Genomic DNA, 20,365 nt, shown 5'->3' on the forward strand with positions numbered 1-20,365 from the left:
ACTGCTTCCCTTTAAGTGAACAACCACCTCTTTCAGCTTTTTTCATGATATCTGCAAGCGAACCACTCCGTACTCAAACTTTGTAAAGTTATTTGATCTTCATTCAGGTTTTTCTCTGAAAACAGTTTCTGTGATTGTTCTCTCTAAATCTGTTGAGAGGTCTTTCCTGTGTTTGTTCCACATTGTTTTCCAGAAGCTTGTGAAATTGTTTTGTGATTTTCAGCTTATATCAATCTGACATGTTTAATACAATGAGTGTGATGGATTTCGAGAAATATTTTTTTCTTTTGCTTTCAATTTTATGGATGAAACTCAGAACACATCATCTGATCAACAATAAACCTGCATCTTCATCTGTTCTTAATCATTATGAAGTCGATATTGAGTTGTTGTTTTTCGGACCCACTGTTGTGATCCAAATTCGACACAATATCGACTTGTACTGGTGGATATGAAGGTCGATTTTGGTGAAGATCTGAATAACGTCACTCCGGTTAACGTTGTTTCGCTTTAACTAGCTTGATCATTTGGCAACAAAGCTTTACTATGTCAAAATATTCTACTTTGAATTCGCGACATTGCGACATCCGATTTTGAGTTGCACGCCAAGTAAACTACTTTGAGTTGCAATGTAAACAGTTTCTCTTTGCGGTTTCGCTCTTTCTTCCTCAATTCTCACTCGCACAACAGTGTACACATACAGTTTCACCTTCAGTGTCATCCATGGATGAAGAGGCAAATGAACATGGACGAACCCTTCATCCCCATAGCTCCACCACTAAAAACACACTTCACCACGATCTCTGCGAGTATACATGTTATTTATACTTCATGTTAAAATAAAGTTTAAATATAGACACGTACCTTAACTTATATTGTGTTTTGTTGGAGAAATTATTCCCGAGTTAAGTCCAAATGAATGTACCTCGCCTTTCTACACGGGTTCCAAGAGCAAAAAATGGATTTTCTTTCAGTCGTTTCACATTGAGTCACGATTTCCACGAACACAACATCGACGTTAACCCGAGCCGAATTGCACTTCATTCAAGACTCCAATTATTCCCACCTGGTTTTTTTATTCATTTGGTTCGTAAAAGGAAAAATTAATGAGGAATTAACCACAAAAACAACCACCAAAAACCATCCACCAGAAATAGACTTGCAGTACGTTCATAGAATGCAAAATATTTTGCTTTTTCATTGTTTTGAAACTTTATATTTCAAAGGTTCAGGCAAAGAAACAAAATATGTTTAATTGAGCAAGGTTTGTGTGGTGACAATGAAGATGTGAATTTTCTTCAACAGATGCACAATTAAGATACCTCGAAACAGATGAATGTGAATTACGATAATCAGACCAGGAGATGATTTTTATTCCGAAAGATTCGAACATTTGTGAATCGCACAAGGCTGCGGCGGATCTCTGCTGTTCGCATTCCATAGATAATTGGATTGGCGAGAGGCTGCAGTAAATAGAACATGGAATCGCTCAGATGTACAAACGACTGTGGGAAATTGCTCCGAGTCGACATACGCATGGAGATCATAGCAAAAACACACGAGAACATAAAGAATGAAAGTACCGAACAGTGAGTGATACATGTGTGCAGGGCTTTCTTGCTCCCCACAGCACGTGATCCAGAACACAGACATTTATACAAGATGAGGGGGTACGTGACAATGACTACTATGATTGGAATGACAGTTGTCAGAAAAGTATGTACAATCCCATATAAACTGTTTGTGGTGAAATCTTCACATGAAAGTTTAGCCACAGTCATGTGAACACAACCCACCTTGTGAATCTCTGGATATTTGCAAATTGTTCGTCCAATCAATAACACAAGGAAAATACCACAAAGTACGAACGACCAGCAAATGGTGGAAAAGATCACTTTGTGAGCTCTGATGTTGGTGAGCAGGACATTGTACCGTAGAGGGTGACAGACTGCCAGGTAGCGGTCTATGGCCATTATGCTCAGTATGTAAGATTGCATTGTCCCGTATAATGCAACAAAGAAGAGTTGAATAAAACAGGCATGTTTTGTAATTATGGTATTTACATGTATGCTGTACATCAGTCGGGGCAACACTGTTGTACAACCAACAATATCCATTATCAACAAATGAGCGAGGAAGATGTAGACAGGTTTGTGAAGCTGTTTTACACAGAGAATGATCAAGATGAGAATGAGGTTAAGTGCGATAGTGATGACGTAGATGAGGAATACACCACCAAAAGCCCATGGCCTGATCCTTGCAGGCTCGTTGAAGATCGAAGCGAGGATGAACACGTTGGGTGGCAATGATCGATTTCCTTCAAACATTTTGTCCTCCATCAATCCTGCACCCCGTGATAAAATGGCCGATTGCACCAAAGATCACATCATGAAACATGTTTCAGCTTTCACTTTACAAATATTGAAAAAATATTTACATTTCTGAACTTTAAATTTCCTATTAAATATTTTCTTCTTCAACCAAAGTTTTTCTGAACATCCAAATAATTTATTTTCATCACGATGATTATTAATGTCAATAACAAAATAAACTATTGACTTCAATAGATGACATTGTCCTTACCTCGAATGTTGTTCGATCATGCTGTTTACGAACGTTAATATATAGATTGTGGAAGAGAGTTTATAATTCACCACCAACATCAGATATCACCAGAGAGGGTCGTTGTGAAGACCTGTATTCCCTTTGGTGATTTTCAAATTGTCAACCATCAGGGACATGAACAATGTCCCAAGGTGCAGTGAATGAAGGAAACTTTCGATATTTTTGAAAATTCGACAATTGTGAAAGATATTTGCTTTCATCTTTATTAAATTTTACAAATGATTCACCTCTGTCTTTCTCCATAAATTTTTGTGGTTCTTTATTCAAATGAGGTTCAAAGTACGTCATATAAATACTGTTGTTCTCTTTAATTATTACATCAATCTCATTGGAAAGTGTTTTGTAAATGTTGAACATCAACTCCCTTCTGATGAAACTCCCAAAATCCACAATCACTGCTCACCTCTCCTCATCACCTCTGCCAGCGAAGGTGAAGGAGATTATGTTTTCACCCCTTTCTGTTTGTTTGTCACTTGCAAAATCGAAGATTTTTCAAGTATATTGGTTGGTCGATTTTGTTATTCTTTCTGTTTTTCTGTGTGTCTGTTTGTTTGTCTCTCTGTTTGTCTGTCTGTCTGTCTGTCTTTGTTTGTTTGTTTGTCTGTCTGTTTGTTTGTTTGTCTGTCTATCTGTTTGTTTGTCTATCTGTTTGTTTGTCTGTCTGTCTTTGTTTGTTTGTCTGTCTGTCTCTGTCTGTCTGTCTGTCTGTCTGTCTATCTGTTTGTTTGTCTGTCTGTTTGTCGCCCACAAGTCACAATTTTAAACCGATCTTCAAGAATCTTCACCACATGGTAGAGTTTTTCAAAAGGAATAAGCTTGTTGTTTTTGAGGTCAAAAGGTCAACATAGACCAAACGTCAACAACTTTAGTGAGCTTTCTAAAATCCTCAATTTTCATCCGACTGACTTGAAATTTTAAGAGGATTTATATTTCAGGTCACTGAATTCAACCAACTAATTATTTTTAAGGTCAACATGGACCAAAAGGTCAGCATACACCCAAGGTCAACAACTTTGCTGAGATTTCTGGAATCCTCAATTTTCGACTGATTGACTTGAAATTTGAAGATAATTTATATTTCAGGTCAATGAATTCAACCAGCCAATTATTTTAGCAGTCCACATTCGCCAAAAGGTCAACACAGGCCAATTTTCTAAAATTGTCAATTTTCATCCGATTCACTTGAAATTTGAAGAGAAGTTGCAAATTTGGACATTGAATTCAACCACCAATTATTTTTGAGGTCAAATTTGTTTGATGGATTTTGCAAGTATTGTGCTCTGCAGGACGTCTTCTTCTGGTTTGTCCGTTTGTTTGTTTGTTTTGTTTGTTTGTTTGTTTGTGTGCAAAATGTCTCAAAAATTGTGAACAGATCCAGATGAAATTTTGTGGACAAGTTGGGTGTGTGACAAGGACTGACTGATTAGATTTTGGTGAAGATCCGGATGTGGATCCAACGACGAGAATTTTTAAAGTGATTCTTCACGATTAAGAGATCGGGCCAAAAATTATATATCGCACGATATCTCAAAAAGTGGTGGACGGATTCGTATGAAATTTAGTGGACACGTTGGGTGCGTGACAAGAAAGAACCGATTCAATTTTGTGATGATCTGGATCTCGATACGACATTGATTTAATTTGTCAAGTGATTATTCACCATTGAAAGATCGGGCTAAACTAATATAGAGCATGATATCTCAAAAAGTTGTGGACGGATTCAGACGATACTTGGTGTACAGTTTGTGTGTGTCGCTCGGCCGAATTGATTCGATTTTGGTGAAGATCTGAATCCGGATCTGGATACGAAAATTATTTAATTTTCAAAGTGATTCTTCACCATTGAGGGAAAGGGCCAAAAACAATATAGTCCTGCATAGCTTGATATTTGAAAATGAATTGGGCCAGATATGTTATCATGGATTAGGTATTATGCGGCAGAGGTGTGCACTCTTCCAAATGCCCTTCTCGTTTGTACATTTTTATCCCCACCTGTGGAACCAACTTCCCCATTCTCTTCATCCTCAATCTTCTCTCCAACTCTTCAAGACATCTCTTCACCACCATCTCAAATCACCCCCCATCCAAAATCATGATCTTTTCTAACGCCTTTCAGCCTCCACCCACAAGTCCTCCTCTTCCCATATTTACACTTTTCCTTCCTGAGAGATTGCTTCTGTATCCAACTTGTCCACTCCATGTGCCCTCCCCTACCTCTCGTTCCTCCACACACTCATTGCTTTGTGCAAGTCTCCCTTTATTTTGCCCTTTATCTCAACTGTGAGTATCTTCCCCCTCTCTGCTTGCTGTTCCCTTTGTCCTGTTGCTCATCCATGAGGGTTGACTGTATTCAAAAAAATTCACTCAATGGACAGAACAGAGATGTGTTACCTTGATGAGCCATAATAAGCATGAAAATAGTCTGTAGCTAACCTTTTCATCTGCTTGGTGACAGCATTTATCTTTGGTATATTTGCACTGTGAAATCTCCTTCTGGGGCTGCATGAATGACGATAACCTCAAGGTATTCATGGTGGTTGGATCATCTTTATTTTAACTCCCGAATACTAAAAATGGTAAGACCTCATGATAGTGATTGGTGTGGTGGCAGGAAATCTGTCAACGTGCAGATGGCACTTGTTTTCATGTCGTGAAGCAATGGCCATGATGGGGCTCAAATTGATGTCCTCACCATTCACAGTTATGGGTGTATCATTAACCTGTATAAAAAAGCTGTAAGGTTTCAAAGTCACCAATTGGATGGGATAGCGATGTGATGTCCTGACGAGCTTAAAAAGGGTGAAACTAATTAGTCACTTTGCTTTTCATATGCTTGGTGACAGCATTTGAGTTTGGCATCTTTGCAATGTGTGAGGCCCTTCTGCAGCTGCAGTCATTGCATCATCAGGATGATATTGTCACAGTATTTTTCGAGGCTGGAGAACAGCAGAATCTTCTTCATTGTAACTCCCAACTGCAAAAAAGGGTGATGCCTCCTGATGTTGATTGGTGGGGTGGAAGACAACCTGTCCATGTGGGAGATGGCACTTCTTGTTTCCAGATCATGCAGCAATAGCTGTGATGAGCCTTGAATTTGCATCCTCATCAATTACAGTTCGGAGTGTATCATTAAGCTGTCTATAAAAACAATGTATTGTTACATAGAAGGGGGTGGGGCGGGGGTGCATCGCTAGACCATGGTAATTTCACTGTGGACCGTGCAATTCTATTAGGTGAGATTGCCATGTAACAGGGACCTGTCAGAGTCAGTTTTTTTTTTACACATGATGCTAATGAGGCAGCACATGTAATTTATCATCAGGATAGTCAGGGTAAAATTGTATGCATACACCTCTTCTTTGCAAGCGGGGCCAGGTGAGGACTTGCGATCAAAAAGGCACATGCATCACACGCTCCAAAAAGGCTGATCACGGTCTCTCAAGCTGACCATGGTCTCTCAGGCTGACCACGGTCTCTCAGACTGATCACGGTCTATCAATCTGATGAGTGTGAGCTATGGTGGCGTTAAGCACTGTTGGGCCTGGAAGCAGGGAAAGACAATTGGTTTTATTGGGGCCACCCCGAGGGCGGGACAGCCTGGAGGACTCTGCCTAGAAAGACAGAGAGGGGCTGAGAGAAAGGGCACACCAAAGCTCCTGGTGTGCTCGTTGGCTTAAGGGTGAAGAAGAAGTCTCTGAAGAGAGTATGAGGAAGAAGCGCCTTGAGAGAGAGAGAGAGTTATGAGGGCTGGTGCTCGCCGCATGTCCCAATGGAGTGGAACATTTTGGGGACAAAGAAGATCGCTTTCTGCTTTCTCTATTTTGTCTCGTCTTTGGTTGCGGTTTTTTTTATCACTGGCTTACTTTGTTGGCTCACTTCCTTTCTGGCTCATTTCTTTACAGGATTACTTCATCATCCGCGCAATTCATCATTGGATCACTTCATCGCTGGCCCTGTTTTGGCTTTGCTCAAGAATGGCAGCTCTCTGAAATGTGGATAGTGTTCCTGACCTCCACCATCACACTGCAATCCACGCATCGGCAAAGGAAAGTCCTCACCTGCATTATTATATTGTTGCACAAGTGTGATCTGTGGTGCCTTATGTTGGTTAGGTTTTATTTATTTCTCAACCCTGTACATAAGTTTACATATTCAATCCTCCCTCTTTGTGTCTATTTTCTTGCTTGGGTTGTTCTGAACTGCTTGAACAATTTACCTCCCCCCCCCCATATTCGTTCTGAAATTTTGAAGTTTCCTAAAATTCAGTCAACCGAAAAGGTCGACATTGGCCAATAGGCCAATTTGAGCCAAATGTTCTAAAATCCTCAAATTTCATTCAATTGATTTGAAACTTGAACAGGATTTGCATATCAGGTCCTGGGTGTGCTCTGGCTTTCAAAAGGAATTAGCCACTGTGGCTTATCCAGGTTTAGAATGATTAGCCACAGGAGAAAGGAAATAGCCACATATTTTATTAAAAAGTTTTTTTTTTTTAGCAATATGAAATAATAAGTTAATTTTAAGGTGGATGTGTGAATTTGATGGGTGAGGTTGGTTGGATGAGTGATGCCTGGTGTGTTGGCGCAGTGGTTAGGGCAGCGGCTTGGGATCCAAAAGGTCCTGAGTTCAAGCCCCGTTGGGCCACTGAATTAATACACCAGGGGGTTGACTCAGCCTGTCATCCTTCCGAGGTCGGCGAAATGAGTACCAGTATACTGGGCCGGTGTATACCCCGGTTAAAATAGGTGTACCATATCCCTGTGTCGTAAGAGGCGACCAGGGTTGCGTCAGGAAGGGCATCCGGCGTAAAACATATGCCAAATCACGATGCGGATCATACGGATGATCCGCTGTGGCGACCCCTAACGGGAGCAGCCGAAAGAAGTAGAAGTTGGTTGGATGAGTGAGTTGGATTGTTCAGATTGGTTGGATGAGTGAGTTTGACGTGTGAGATTGGTTGAATGAACGACCATCAGGGGAGGTGGTGATTGTGAGGGGTGGTGATGGTGTGTCTGTGTATGTGTGTGTGTGTGTGTGTGTGTGTGTGTGTGTGTGTGTGTGTGTGTGTGTGTGTGTGTGTGTGTGTGTGTGTGTGTGTGTGTGTGTGTGTGTGTGTGTGTGTGTGTGTGTGTGTGTGTGTGTGTGTGTGTGTGTGTGTGTGTGTGTGTGTGTGTGTGGAGGGGGGGTATGGTCGTTGTGCCTTTTGTAGGTGGGGGATGGGGGTAATGGTGGATGGGGGTGGTTGTGGACCAGGATTGGACCAACCTCATGCCAGTCAAACTCCCTCATAGAACCAATCTCACCCATCAACTTCACTCATCCAACCATCCAAAGTCACACATCAAATTCAATCATCCAAACAAACTCGTCCTACTACAGGTACTACTACTGATTGTGTCAAAACTCACCTGGCAACCACTGACCCAACGAAGCATGTTGCGCCGAGTTGCGCCGAATTACCAAATCATTCCGGAAAACAAAAAAATTAAAATACAATTTTGCGATGAGAATCATGGGAATCATGTGTAATTTCGGTCGATTTTTTTTTACTAGAAACTAGTTTAAAAACTACTAAATTTTATATATATATAAGCTTGTACGAAATCACGCGTAAATCCCGGAATCAAAACATACAAAATGGCGGCCGTCTCCACGAAGGTTGAATTCTGTGCTAAAATCACCCAAAATTCGTCTAAAACTGGTAAAAAAAAAAAAAAAAAAAAAAAAAAACACTATAACATAAATTCGCCACAGTGGCCATTGGGTGGTTTAAAATTTTAGCCACAGGTAAGGAGGATTCGCCCTGTGGCGACGTGGCGAGCAGCAGCGCACACCCACAGGTCATTGAAGTCAACCACCAATTATTGTGAAGGTCATCAGTCCATAAGGTCAACTCAAAATAGGCCCAATTTTATCATTCTTTCTAAAATTGTCAATTTTCATCCAATTTACTTGAAATTTGAAGACCATGTGCATATTCGGTCGCTGAATTCAAACACCGATTAATTTTGAGATCAACATAGGCCAAAAGGACAAATTGGGCCAAATTTTCTAAAATCCTCAATTTTCATCCAATTGACTTGAAATTTGAAGACCATTTGCATTTCTGGTCGCTGAACTAAACCATCAATTAATTTCGAGCTCAATGCAGATCAAAAAGTCAACAAAGGCCAAGTTGATAAAATTCTCAATTTTCATACAATTGGCGTGAAATTTGAAGAGAATTTATAGTTCAGGTTACTGAATTCAACAACCAATTATATTGAGGTCAAAAGGTCAAAACAGGCCTCATTTCTAAAATTGATTAATAAGGCCAAAAACTAAATTTATCACTATATCTCAAAAATTTGTGGATGAGTTGAACAGGTAGCAATTACAAACGGATTGGATTTTCGTTCGGATCCAGCCCATCAGTGGGATACAAAACGTAAACTGTTCCACCTGGCAGATGTATGTGCTTTACCGAGTGCTCTTCAACTTTGTGCTGTTTTACCAAGTTGTCACTCGATGAGTGGATTTTTTATGTCTTTGTTTCTTTGTTTGTTTGTGTGCAGGATATCACAAAAAGTTGCAGATGGATTCGGATGAAAATTGGAGGACAGGTTGGGTGTGTGACCATGACTAATTGGTTCTATTTTGGTGACGATCTGAATCCGGATATGGATACGATAATTATTTAATTTTAAAAGTGATTATTTACCATGGAGAGATAATGCCAAAAACTATGTCGCATGATATTTCAAAAATATATTGGGCCCAATATGTTATTGGGAATCAGACCTTGCGTGGCAGAGGTATGTGCTCCACCGAGTGCCCTTCGAGTTATTTTATTGATTCATTACCTTTGAGTGATGGGTCAAAAAGCGATATATAGCATGACATCTCATAAAGTTATGGACATCATCGGACGAAACGAAGAAGACATGTTGGGTATTTGACAAGGACAAATTGGTTAGATTATGAATGAGATCAGGATCCAGATACGAGAATGTTTTAATTTTTGAAGTGGTTCTTCACCGCAGATAGATGGGGCCAAAAACGATATTATCGTATGATATCTCAAAAAGTTGTGGAGGAGTTATGACAAAACTGGGTGGATGAGTATGTTCGGTGACATGAACAAGCTGCTTAGATTTTGGTTGAGGTCTGGATGCAGATACAGCCTATCAGTGGGATACAAAACCTAAACTGTTCAGCCGAGTGAAGGTATGCGCTCTATCGAATGCCACTTTAATTGTTATACCCCCTGTTCTTCCTGGTTTCACTCTCAGTTGTTGTTTCTCCTATTTGCAAGTCCCAACACAAATAGTAAGCTATTTTGCAAAGTTATTGGTTCTTCCTCCAGGTTTTTCACTTCCAACTGTTTATATTATTGTGTAATACTAGATATTAATTCCTGCACAAAGTAGCCACCTGCGCTGGGAGCACGAGACGAAAAGCACAAGAATAAAATCTCCCGTAAAATAATACAAGATGTTTATTTTACAGGGTTTATCTTTCATCAGAACAAAATGCTCTTTGGCTTTGATGATGGGTGAAGGCGAGAATCTTCTTCTTCTTGCATTTGGCAACTGAGCTGCCAGGGTAGCTATCGTTTCTTGGAAGCACGACTGTGTCGCTGATACAGTGCCCCTCGACCAGTACAGACTGGTACTCATTTTGCCGGCCTCGGAAGGATGACAGGCTGAATCAACCCCCTGGTGTATTAATTCAGCGGCCAACGAGGCTTGAATTGAGGACCCGAGAATCCCAAGCCACCACCCTAACCCCAAGCCAACGCCAGGCTTAAGGCGAGAATATCAGCATCTTGTGATATTTTATGGCAGATAACTAAGAATTATATTTTTCGTTTTCTCATTGTTCTTGCCCCTGAGTTCAAGTTCAAGCCCCATTGGATGCTGAACAAATACACCAAAGGGTTGACTCACCTGTCATCCTTCCGAGGTCAGCAAAATGAGTACCAACGTGCACTGGTAGAGGGGCACTGGATCAGCGACACAGTCGTGTTTCCAAGAAATGATAGCCACCCCGGCAGCTCAGCTGCCATACACAAGAAGAAGAAGATTTTTCTCTTTATCCATGTTTGCATTCTTTCTGGAGGTTTTTCTTCATTGTGTTCCAGACGCTCTTGAAAGCAGTTATCGATTCTCCTTTTATTAACCTCCGCCATCGAAGATCGGAGGTTACTGTTTTCACCCCTTTCTGTTTGTTTGTTTGTTTGTGAACAGAATTACGGAAAAATTCCTCGACGGATTTCGACGAAACTTGGTGGGGGGGTAGGCTTGGTCCAAGGATCATGCCATTAGATTTTGGACTTTGTCCCCCCACCCACCAAAAAAATTGTTGGAGAAAAAAATATTTTTTTTTTGCATTTCAACCTGTTTTAAGTGATTTCCAACCCCCCCCCAAAAAAAGTCAGAGAAATTTTTTTTGTTTTTTTCCATTTCTACATTTTTTAAGCGATTTCCAACCCCCCCCCCCCAAATTGTTAGAGAAAAAAATTTTGCTCCTTTTTCCTCAATAAAATTTCGATTTCTTTTTTTTGCATTTCTTCATGTTATAAGCGATTTCCAACCCCCCCCCCCCAAAAAAAAAATGTTGGAGAAAAGAACTAATACTCTGTCAGCACTGTTGACATAATATTTAACGAATAAGATAGAAGGTTCACTTGAGTGACCCAGACTATTGGCGGCGGAGGTTTTGCACTCTCCCGAGTGCTCACCCTCTCGTCTAATTCTGTGATGTTTAAAATGTCAAATTTTGTCATTTTGTGGAAACGTTTTCATCATTTGAGCTTAAATTTATTGGTTTCAACCCATCATCAGATCCACAATTCGTACCTGGATAATGTTTCAACAGTCAAACATTTGTTTGAGTCATGATATCGTCAATATAGACATTCTTCTCAACTCGTGTGGATGTTCAAATAAGTCACAAGTATTTACTCTTCCTGTTTGCTTCTCATGGTCCCAATTCTTCCCCCATCTTGTGGGATTGGACAGGGAACCTTTTTTTTTTTGGAGCAGTCTTTCATGCCCTGGCTGGCCAGTACAGATCTGATGCTCAATTGAAGGAAGCAGGAAATTAAAATCTGTTCAAGATTTGGGCAATAACTCATATACTCTTCATGAAAAATATTGCGAGAACTTTCACACCCACCAATGACCAGTGCCTTGCAAAGTGTCCTCTGGTATTACATCCCTCCAATGGTTGGTGCACATAATGGTGCATCACCATCCAAGCTAAATTCTGAGGATGACCGTGTTACAGCTGCATCGAGATTCAAGCCCAAACGATGCAGATGAACAATGTCACCTATCTCTTCACCCTCTTTGCTAGCCTGGTCGCCCAATCAAATACATCTCAAACGAGAAACAACAACATAAGCTAATGTAGTATGAAGCATTCAGATTAACTGGTAGTGCCTCTTTTGAAACATAACTTGAGTTGTAACTTTGTTACAAGTAACACAGAGTTTAAAATTATTAACACCACAAGGAAAATATCGATCGGAAGAAGTATATTGTGTCGATTTGCACAGCCTGTATTAAGATTGATATCTTTGATGGTGGCACAATTACCCAATCAGATAGTGAGAAACTCGATTGCATGCATCGTTAATGGGTATATAAACTAAATTGTTTGGCTGCTTGCAGGATTATTTGGATCTAACATAATTCACACCTCATATGAAAAATATGTTGAACAAAGGGAGCACGAAGAGAGACAATTCGTTTTTTTTCAGCCTCAAACTAACTGTTTTTTTTTTTAAGGTTACTTCATCCGAGAAATATTTTTGTGATCAATTTTCATCGAAAGATAGCATTTCAAGTGATCTAAAAATATAACTGAACCACCAAAAATCATCTGATATGCATCATCTTGCATCAAGTTTCCTTGTTGGAACAAAGTCATTGCTTTCCTCAAGGTTTGCAATGTATCTTTCAAAAGTTTTTGAAACGAAAAGGTAAAGAAAGAAAATTTTGTTCATAAAGCAAGGTTTGTATTTTGTCAGCAATGAACAAGTCCATTTTCTTTTGCAGATAAACAATTAAATTGCTTCTAATTGATGATTGCAAGTCAGCACGGTGACAAGAGGAGAAGACTTTTATTCCAAAAGATTCTAACGTTTGTGAACCAATGAGGCTGCGCCGGATCTGTGCTGTTCACATTCCATATGTAATTGCATTCGCAAGAAGCTGCAGGAGAATAGAACAAGGAATCGCTCAGATGTTATAAACACTGTGGGAAATTGTTTGATGACGACATATGCATTGAAGTCACAGCATTAACAATCGAGATAATTTGGAGCAGAAATCCAATGTTGTGAGTGACGCGTGTGTCGGGCTTTCCTGCTCCGCTCTGAACTGCTTCCCTTTAAGTGAACAACCACCTCTTTCAGCTTTTTTCATGATATCTGCAAGCGAACCACTCCGTACACAAACTTTGTAAAGTTATTTGATCTTCATTCAAGTTTTTCCCTGAAAACAGTTTCTGTGATTGTTCTCTCTAAATCTGTCGAGAGGTCTTTCCAGTGTTTGTTCCACATTGTTTTCCAGAAGCTTGTGAAATTGGTTTGTGATTTTCTATCTTATATCAATCTGACATGTTTAACACAATGAGTGTGATGGATTTCGAGAAATATTTTTTTCTTTTGCTTTCAATTTTATGGATGAAACTCAGAACACATCATCTGATCAACAATAAACCTGCATCTTCATCTGTTCTTAATCATTATGAAGTCGATATTGAGTTGTTGTTTTTCGGACCCACTGTTGTGGTCCAAATTCGACACAATATCGACTTGTACTGGTGGATATGAAGGTCGATTTTGGTGAAGATCCGAATAACGTCGCTCCGGTTAACGTTGTTTCGCTTTAACGAGCTTGATCAATTTGGGAACGAAGCTGAAATATGTCACAACATTGTACTTTAAATTCGCGACATTGCGACATCCGATTTTGAGTCCTTCGCCAAGTGAACTACTTTGAGTTGCAATGTAAACAGTTTCTCTTTGCGGTTTCGCTCTTTCTTCCTCAATTCTCACTCTCGCAACAGTGTACACATACAGTTTCACCTTCAGTGTCATCCATGGATGAAGAGGCAGATGAACATGGACGAACCCTTCATCCCCATAGCTCCACCACTAAAAACACACTTCACCACGATCTCTGCGAGTATACATGTTATTAATATTTTATGTTAAAATAACGTTTAAATATAGACACGTACCTTAACTTATATTGTTTTTTGTTGGAGAAATTATTCCCGAGTTAAGTCCAAATGAATGTACCTCGCCTTTCTGCACGGGTTCCAAGAGCAAAAAATGGATTTTCTTTCAGTCGTTTCACATTAAGTCACGATTTCCAGGAACACAACATCGACGTCAACCCGAACCGAATTGCACTTCATTAATGACTCCAATTATTCCAACCTGGGTTTTTTTGAATTCATTTGGTTCGTAAAAGGAAAAATTTAATAAGGGATTAACCACAAAAACAACCACCAAAAACCATCCACCAGAAATAGACTTGCAGTACGTTCATAGAAAGTAAATTATTTTGCTGTTTCAAGGTTTTAAAACTTTATATTTCAAAGGTTCAGGCAAAGAAACAAAATATGTTTAATTGAGCAAGGTTTGTGTGGTGACAATGAAGATGTGAATTTTCTTCAACAGATGCACAATTAAGATACCTCTAAACAGATGAATGTGAATTACGATAATCAGACCAGGAGATGATTTTTATTCCGAAAGATTCGAACATTTGTGAATCGCACAAGGCTGCGGCGGATCTCTGCTGTTCGCATTCCATAGATAATTGGATTGGCGAGAGGCTGCAGTAAATAGAACATGGAATCGCTCAGATGTATAAAATACTGTGGGAAATTGCTCCCAGTTGACATATGCATTGAGATCACAGCAAAAACACACGAGAACATATAGAATGAAAGTACCAAACAGTGAGTGATACATGTGTTCATGGCTTTCTTGCTCCCCACAGCACGTGATCCAGAACACAGACATTCATACAAGATGAGGGTGTACGTGACAATGACGACTATGATTAGAATGACATTTGTCAGAAAAGTATGTACAATCCCATATAAACTGTTAATGGTGAAATTTTCACATGAAAGTTTAGCCACAGTCATGTGAACACAACCCACCTTGTGAATCTCTGGATATTTGCAAAATGTTCGTCCCATCAATAACACAAGGAAAATACCAGCAAGTACAAATGACCAGCAAACGGTGGAAAAGATCACTTTGTGAGCTCTGATGTTGGTGAGCAGGATATTGTACCAAAGAGGGTGACAGACTGCCAGGTAGCGGTCTATGGCCATTATGCTCAGTATGTAAGATTGCATTGTCCCGTATAATGCAACAAAGAAGAGTTGAATAAAACAGGCATGTTTTGTAATTATGGTATTTTCATGTATGTTGTACATCAGTCGAGGCAATACTGTTGTCGAACCAACAATATTCATGATCAACAAATGATCGAGGAAGATGTAGACAGGTTTGTGAAGCTGTTTTTCACAGAGAATGATCAAGATGAGAATGAGGTTAAGTGCGATAGTGATGACGTAGATGAGGAATACACCACCAAAAGCCCATGGCCTGATGCTTGCAGGCTCGTTGAAGATCGATGCGAGGATGAACACGTTGGCTGGCAATGATTGATTTCCTTCAAACATTTTGTCCTCCATCAATCCTGCACCCCGTGATAAAATGGCCGATTGCACGAACTAACACATAATGAAACATGTTTCAGCTTACATTTTCCAAATATTTTCAAAATATTTATATTTGTGGCCTTCAAACGTCCTAATAAATATTTTCTTCTTCAACCATAGTTTTTATGAACATCCAAATAATTTATTTTCATCCCGATGATTATTAATGTCAATAACAAAATAAACTATTGACTTCAATAGATGACATTGTCCTTACCTCGAATGTTGTTCGATCATGCTGTTTACGAACGTTAATATATAGATTGTGGAAGAGAGTTTATAATTCACCACCAACATCAGATGTCACCAGAGAGGGTCGTTGTGAAGACATGTATTCCCTTTGGTGATTTTCAAATTGTCAACCATCAGGGACATGAACAATGTCCCAAGGTGCAGTGAATGAAGGAAACTTCCCATATTTTTGAAAATTGGACAATTGTGAAAGATATTTGCTTTCATCTTTATTAAATTTTACAATTGGTTAACCTCTGTATTTCTCCATAAAATTTTGTGGTTCTTTATTCAAATGAGGTTCAAAGTCCGTCATATAAATACTGTTGTTCTCTTTAATTATTACATCAATCTCATTGGAAAGTGTTTTGTAAATGTTGACCATCAACTCCCTTCTGATGAAACTCCCAAAATCCACAATCCCTGCTCACCTCTCCTCATTACCTCTGCCAGCGAAGGTGATGGAGATTATGTTTTTACCCCTTTTCTGTTTGTTTGTTACTTGCAAAATCAAAGTTTTTCAAGTACTGTATATTGTTTAGTCGATTTTGTTATTCTCTCTGTTTTTCTGTCTATCTGTTTGTCTTTCTATCTGTTTGTTCCTAACGAAATCTTTAGATTTCGTAAGTATATTGATGACTTCTGTCCTCTGTTTGTGTGTGTGTTGGTGTGTTTGTTTTTCGGCACGATAACTCGAGAACAGAAGAAGCTGCCAATGTCAAATTTCACCACCTGATTCAGGAGGGTGATGGCTAGCGCAGGTTAGATTTTGGTCAAAATCGGTCAAAGGTCAAGGTCACGTTCATGTGGTGCAGCGCGCTCGAGTAGACACGTCTTTGAGTCACGTAAAGGTTTCGCGTGTGCGCGCTGATGTTCTTTTCGATAAAGATGGTGTTTAAAAGTCTTTTTTATCCCAATAAAGGTTTTCGTCGCATGCCTGACTCGCTAAGCCGTCGGATTATGTAAAGATTGTTGGTGGATGGCCGAATATTACAGTTTTGTGAGTTTGATAAAATAATATTAAATAATTGCGTGGAGAAATGGAGTATTTTTGCTTCGGTCGACGTTACGAGTTCGTTTTAACTCTGATCGCAATTCTGTTTTCACTTTTGGTAATGGCTCCGTATGCTTTATACTCGGTTGTCGAAATTCTGGTAAAAATCGGATGTTTTATGATATTTATGTCGGGTGTCGTATCTGAGGTATTATGAACTGAAGATTATGCTAATGAGGAGGATTGTAACACACGTCATTACGCGCTCGTTTGGTCATGTCTATCATCTCAGTAGAGATGACCTTATAATAAGTCTCGAAGTCCGTCCGTCTGTCCCTGCACAATCAAACCGAGTGGAGACAAATAACCAACAGTGGAATGGATAGAGGTCGATGAGACATGCACAACGATATAATTTTCAAGGTCGTCCAAGTTCGAGGTCAACGTCACGAGGCTGTCAAAGTTGCGAAAATCGTCGATTTCAAATCGTATCTCCTCCCTCATTTATCAAGAGAGATCAAATGTTATTAGTGATTCAGATACAATGGACTATTATCTAGAACAACACGAGCCATTTTTTTGAAATTTGCTCTCGTTCCGATTTTATAGCCCTTCAAACTTCGTTCTGATTCCCCGTATGAGCCGTTCATAAAGTACGTACATACAAAAATAAAAGTATGAAATTAAGAACCGGAACTCTCCGAGACAAATATCACATTTGAAGCTTTTTTCAGATTTAACTAAAACAATGGAACACAAGTTTATATGCACACTTACTTTCACTTATGATATTAACATTGTTTTGAATGTCAATTTGTACTTTTATTTTCATAAATGACGTGCTGTGATATTAAAAGAAAAAGGTAAATTACACCTCTAGGGGCTGCATCGTCATGGCTTACAAACATCGGTTCATAAAGAACTGCTGGCTTTGCAAGCGATTGGCGATGTATGAGGGGGGTGGTTTGTTTCAAGCCCGTGTACGGGCTGCGTACAGGGGTGGGTGGGTGGTACGACGGCTGCACACATACTTTATGAAAGTGGTGTCGGACCACATGAAAGCGTTTCAGAAGATGAAGGTGAGCCTGTCGTCATCGCGAGGGGGAAAAATATCCCCATTCACAGGAACATTTTCGACGTGATGTTGAATCCGTGGAAGTTAATAATTGTTCCATATTACTGTATAACCGGAGTTAATAATTACTGATGCATTTGAGATAAATCTACAGTTCGTTGTAATCTTCAAGTATTGTGATGTGATATGAGACACATATGGGAGTGAGTGAGTGGGTGGTCACTCGCCTGCATACAGAGGGGGGTGGGTGGTTTTGAAACCCGGAAGTAGAGCGTACGTACTTTATGACCTGCCCCTATTCCAGTCTGGCACAGAGTGACTTCATTTCGACCTCTGGCAGAGATGACCGGCACTCCCGCTCGGGGGTATTTTTTTTTAAGTCAATTTCAATCCTGTCTTCACTTTTGGTAATGGTAAAGTATGCTTAACACTCGGTTGTCGAAATTCTGGTAAAAATCGGATGTTTTGGAGACGTTTTAAGATTGTATAAAAAATATTTCACTCGGCGCGTCATGGCTCGTCACGTGGTGCAGCGCGCTCCAGCAGACGCGTCGTTGAGTCACGTAAAGGTTTTCCGTGTGCGCGCTGACGGTGTTTTCGATAAAGATGGTGTTAACAGTCATTTTTTATCCCAATAAAGGTTATCGTCGCATGCCTGACTCGTTAAGCCGTCGGATTATGTAAAGATTGTTGGTGGATGGCAGAATATTACGGTTTTGTGACTTTGATAAAATAATATTAAATAATTGCGCGGAGAAATGGAGATTTTTGCTTCGGTCGACATTACAATTTTTGATGGTTTGGTTCAGAATCATCGTAGAAACCTCTGGTTTGCGTCGCTACGTTCTCAACAGACGGCTTTTATTAGACAAGGTCAGAGGTGAAGTTGACGATTTCGTAAGTACCAGTCTATGACTGCTTGTTTGTTTGTTTGTCTGCAAGATATCTCAAAAATTGTGGACAGATCCAGATTAAATTTTGCAGACAAGTTGGGTGTGTGACAAGGACTGACTGATTAGATTTTGGTGAAGATCCGGATCAGGATCCAACGATTAGAATTTTTAAAGTGATTCTTCACGATTGAGAGATCGGCCAAAAATTATAGATAGCACAATATCTCAAAAAGTTGTGGACAGATTCGGATGAAATTTAGTGGTCACGTTGGGGGCGTGACACGAAAGAATCGATTCAATTTTGGTGAAGATCTGGATCTCGATACGACATTGATTTAACTTGTCAAGTGATTCAGACGGAACTTGGTGCACAGGTTGTGTGTGTCGCTAGGAGGAATTTATTCGATTTTGGTGAAGATCTGGATATGGATACGAAAATTATTTAATTTTCAAAGTGATTCTTCACCATTGAGAGATCGGGCCAAAAACAATATAGTCCTGCATAGCTTGATATTTGAAAAATGGATTGGGCCAGATATGTTATCAGGATTAGGCATTATGTGCGGAGGTGTGCACTCTTCCAAATGCCCTTGTTGTTTGTTCATTTTGTCCCCACCTGTGGAACCAACTTCCCCATTCTCTTCAGCCTCAATCTTCTCTCCAACTCTTCAAGACATCTGTTCACCACCATCTCAAATCATCCCCCATCCAAAATCATCTTTTCTAACGCCTTTAAGCCTCCACCCACAAGTCCTCCTCTTCCCATATTTATACTTTTCCTTCCTGAGAGAATGCTTCTGCATCCATCTTGTCCACTCCATGTGTCCTCCCCTACCTCTCGTTCCTCCACACACTCATTGCTTTGTGCAAGTCTCCCTTTATTTTGCCCTTTATCTCAACCGTTAGTATCTTCCCCCTCTCTGCATGCTGTTCCCTTTGTCCTGTTGCTCATCCATGAGGGTTGACTGTATACAAAAAAATCACTCAATGGACAGAACAGAGATGTGTTACCTTGATGAGCCATAATAAGCGTGAAAATAATCTGTAGCTAACGTTTTCATCTGCTTGGTGACAACATTTGATTTTGGGATATTTGCACTGTGAAATCTCCTTCTGTCGCTGCATTAATGACGATAACCTCAAGACATTCATGGTGGTTGGATCATCTTTATTGTAACTCACGAATACTAAAAATGGTAAGACCTCCTGATAGTGATTGGTGTGGTGGCAGAAAATCTGTCAACATGCAGATGGCACTTGTTTTCATGTCGTGTGGCAATGGCCATGATGGGGCTCAAAATTGATGTCCTCACCAATCACAGTTATGGGTGTATCATTAACCTGTATAAAAAAGCTGTGAGGTTTCAAAGTCACCAAGTGGATGGAACAGCGATGTGATGCCCTGGCAAGCTTTATAAGGGTGAAACTAATTCGTCACTTTGCTTTTCATCTGCTTGGTGACAGCATTTGAGTTTGGCATCTTTGCAATGTGTGAGGCCCTTCTGCAGCTGCAGTCATTGCATCATCAGGATGATATTGTCACAGTATTCATCTATGCTGGAGAGCAGTAGAATCTTCTTCATTGCAACTCCCAACTGCTAAAAAGGGTGATGCCTCCTGATGGTGATTGGTGGGGTGGAAGACAACCTCGCCATGTGGGAGATGGCACTTCTTGTTTCCAGATCGTGCAGCAATAGCTGTGATGGGCCTTGACTTTGCGTCCTCATCAATTACAGCTCGGAGTGTATCATTAAGCTGCATATAAAAGCAATGTATTGTTACATAGAAGGGGGTGGAGGCGGGAGTGCA

At 40.0% G+C, this 20,365-nt stretch overlaps 2 protein-coding genes across 2 annotated transcripts; both read right to left on the reverse strand.

The window, feature by feature from the left end:
* Positions 1-1,352: 1,352 nt before the first annotated feature.
* On the reverse strand, positions 1,353-1,997 carry LOC147021898 (olfactory receptor 10H4-like). The gene is made up of 2 exons (XM_085890466.1): positions 1,797-1,997; positions 1,353-1,505 (listed from the first exon to the last, which is right to left on the reverse strand). The coding sequence occupies exons 1-2, from the start codon at positions 1,995-1,997 to the stop codon at positions 1,353-1,355; spliced, it is 354 nt and encodes a 117-aa protein (XP_085746592.1).
* A 12,255-nt stretch (positions 1,998-14,252) lies between these two features.
* Positions 14,253-15,363, reverse strand: LOC147021899 (olfactory receptor 52N2-like). The gene has a single exon (XM_085890467.1). It carries the CDS (start codon positions 15,334-15,336, stop codon positions 14,350-14,352), a length of 987 nt encoding a protein of 328 aa, XP_085746593.1. The 5' UTR covers positions 15,337-15,363; the 3' UTR covers positions 14,253-14,349.
* Between the last annotated feature and the right edge of the window lie 5,002 nt (positions 15,364-20,365).

Source organism: Eptatretus burgeri, chromosome 8 (genome assembly GCF_056783735.1).
Source record: "Eptatretus burgeri isolate ZD-2024b chromosome 8, Ebu_testis_v1, whole genome shotgun sequence".
NCBI lineage: Eukaryota > Metazoa > Chordata > Myxini > Myxiniformes > Myxinidae > Eptatretus > Eptatretus burgeri.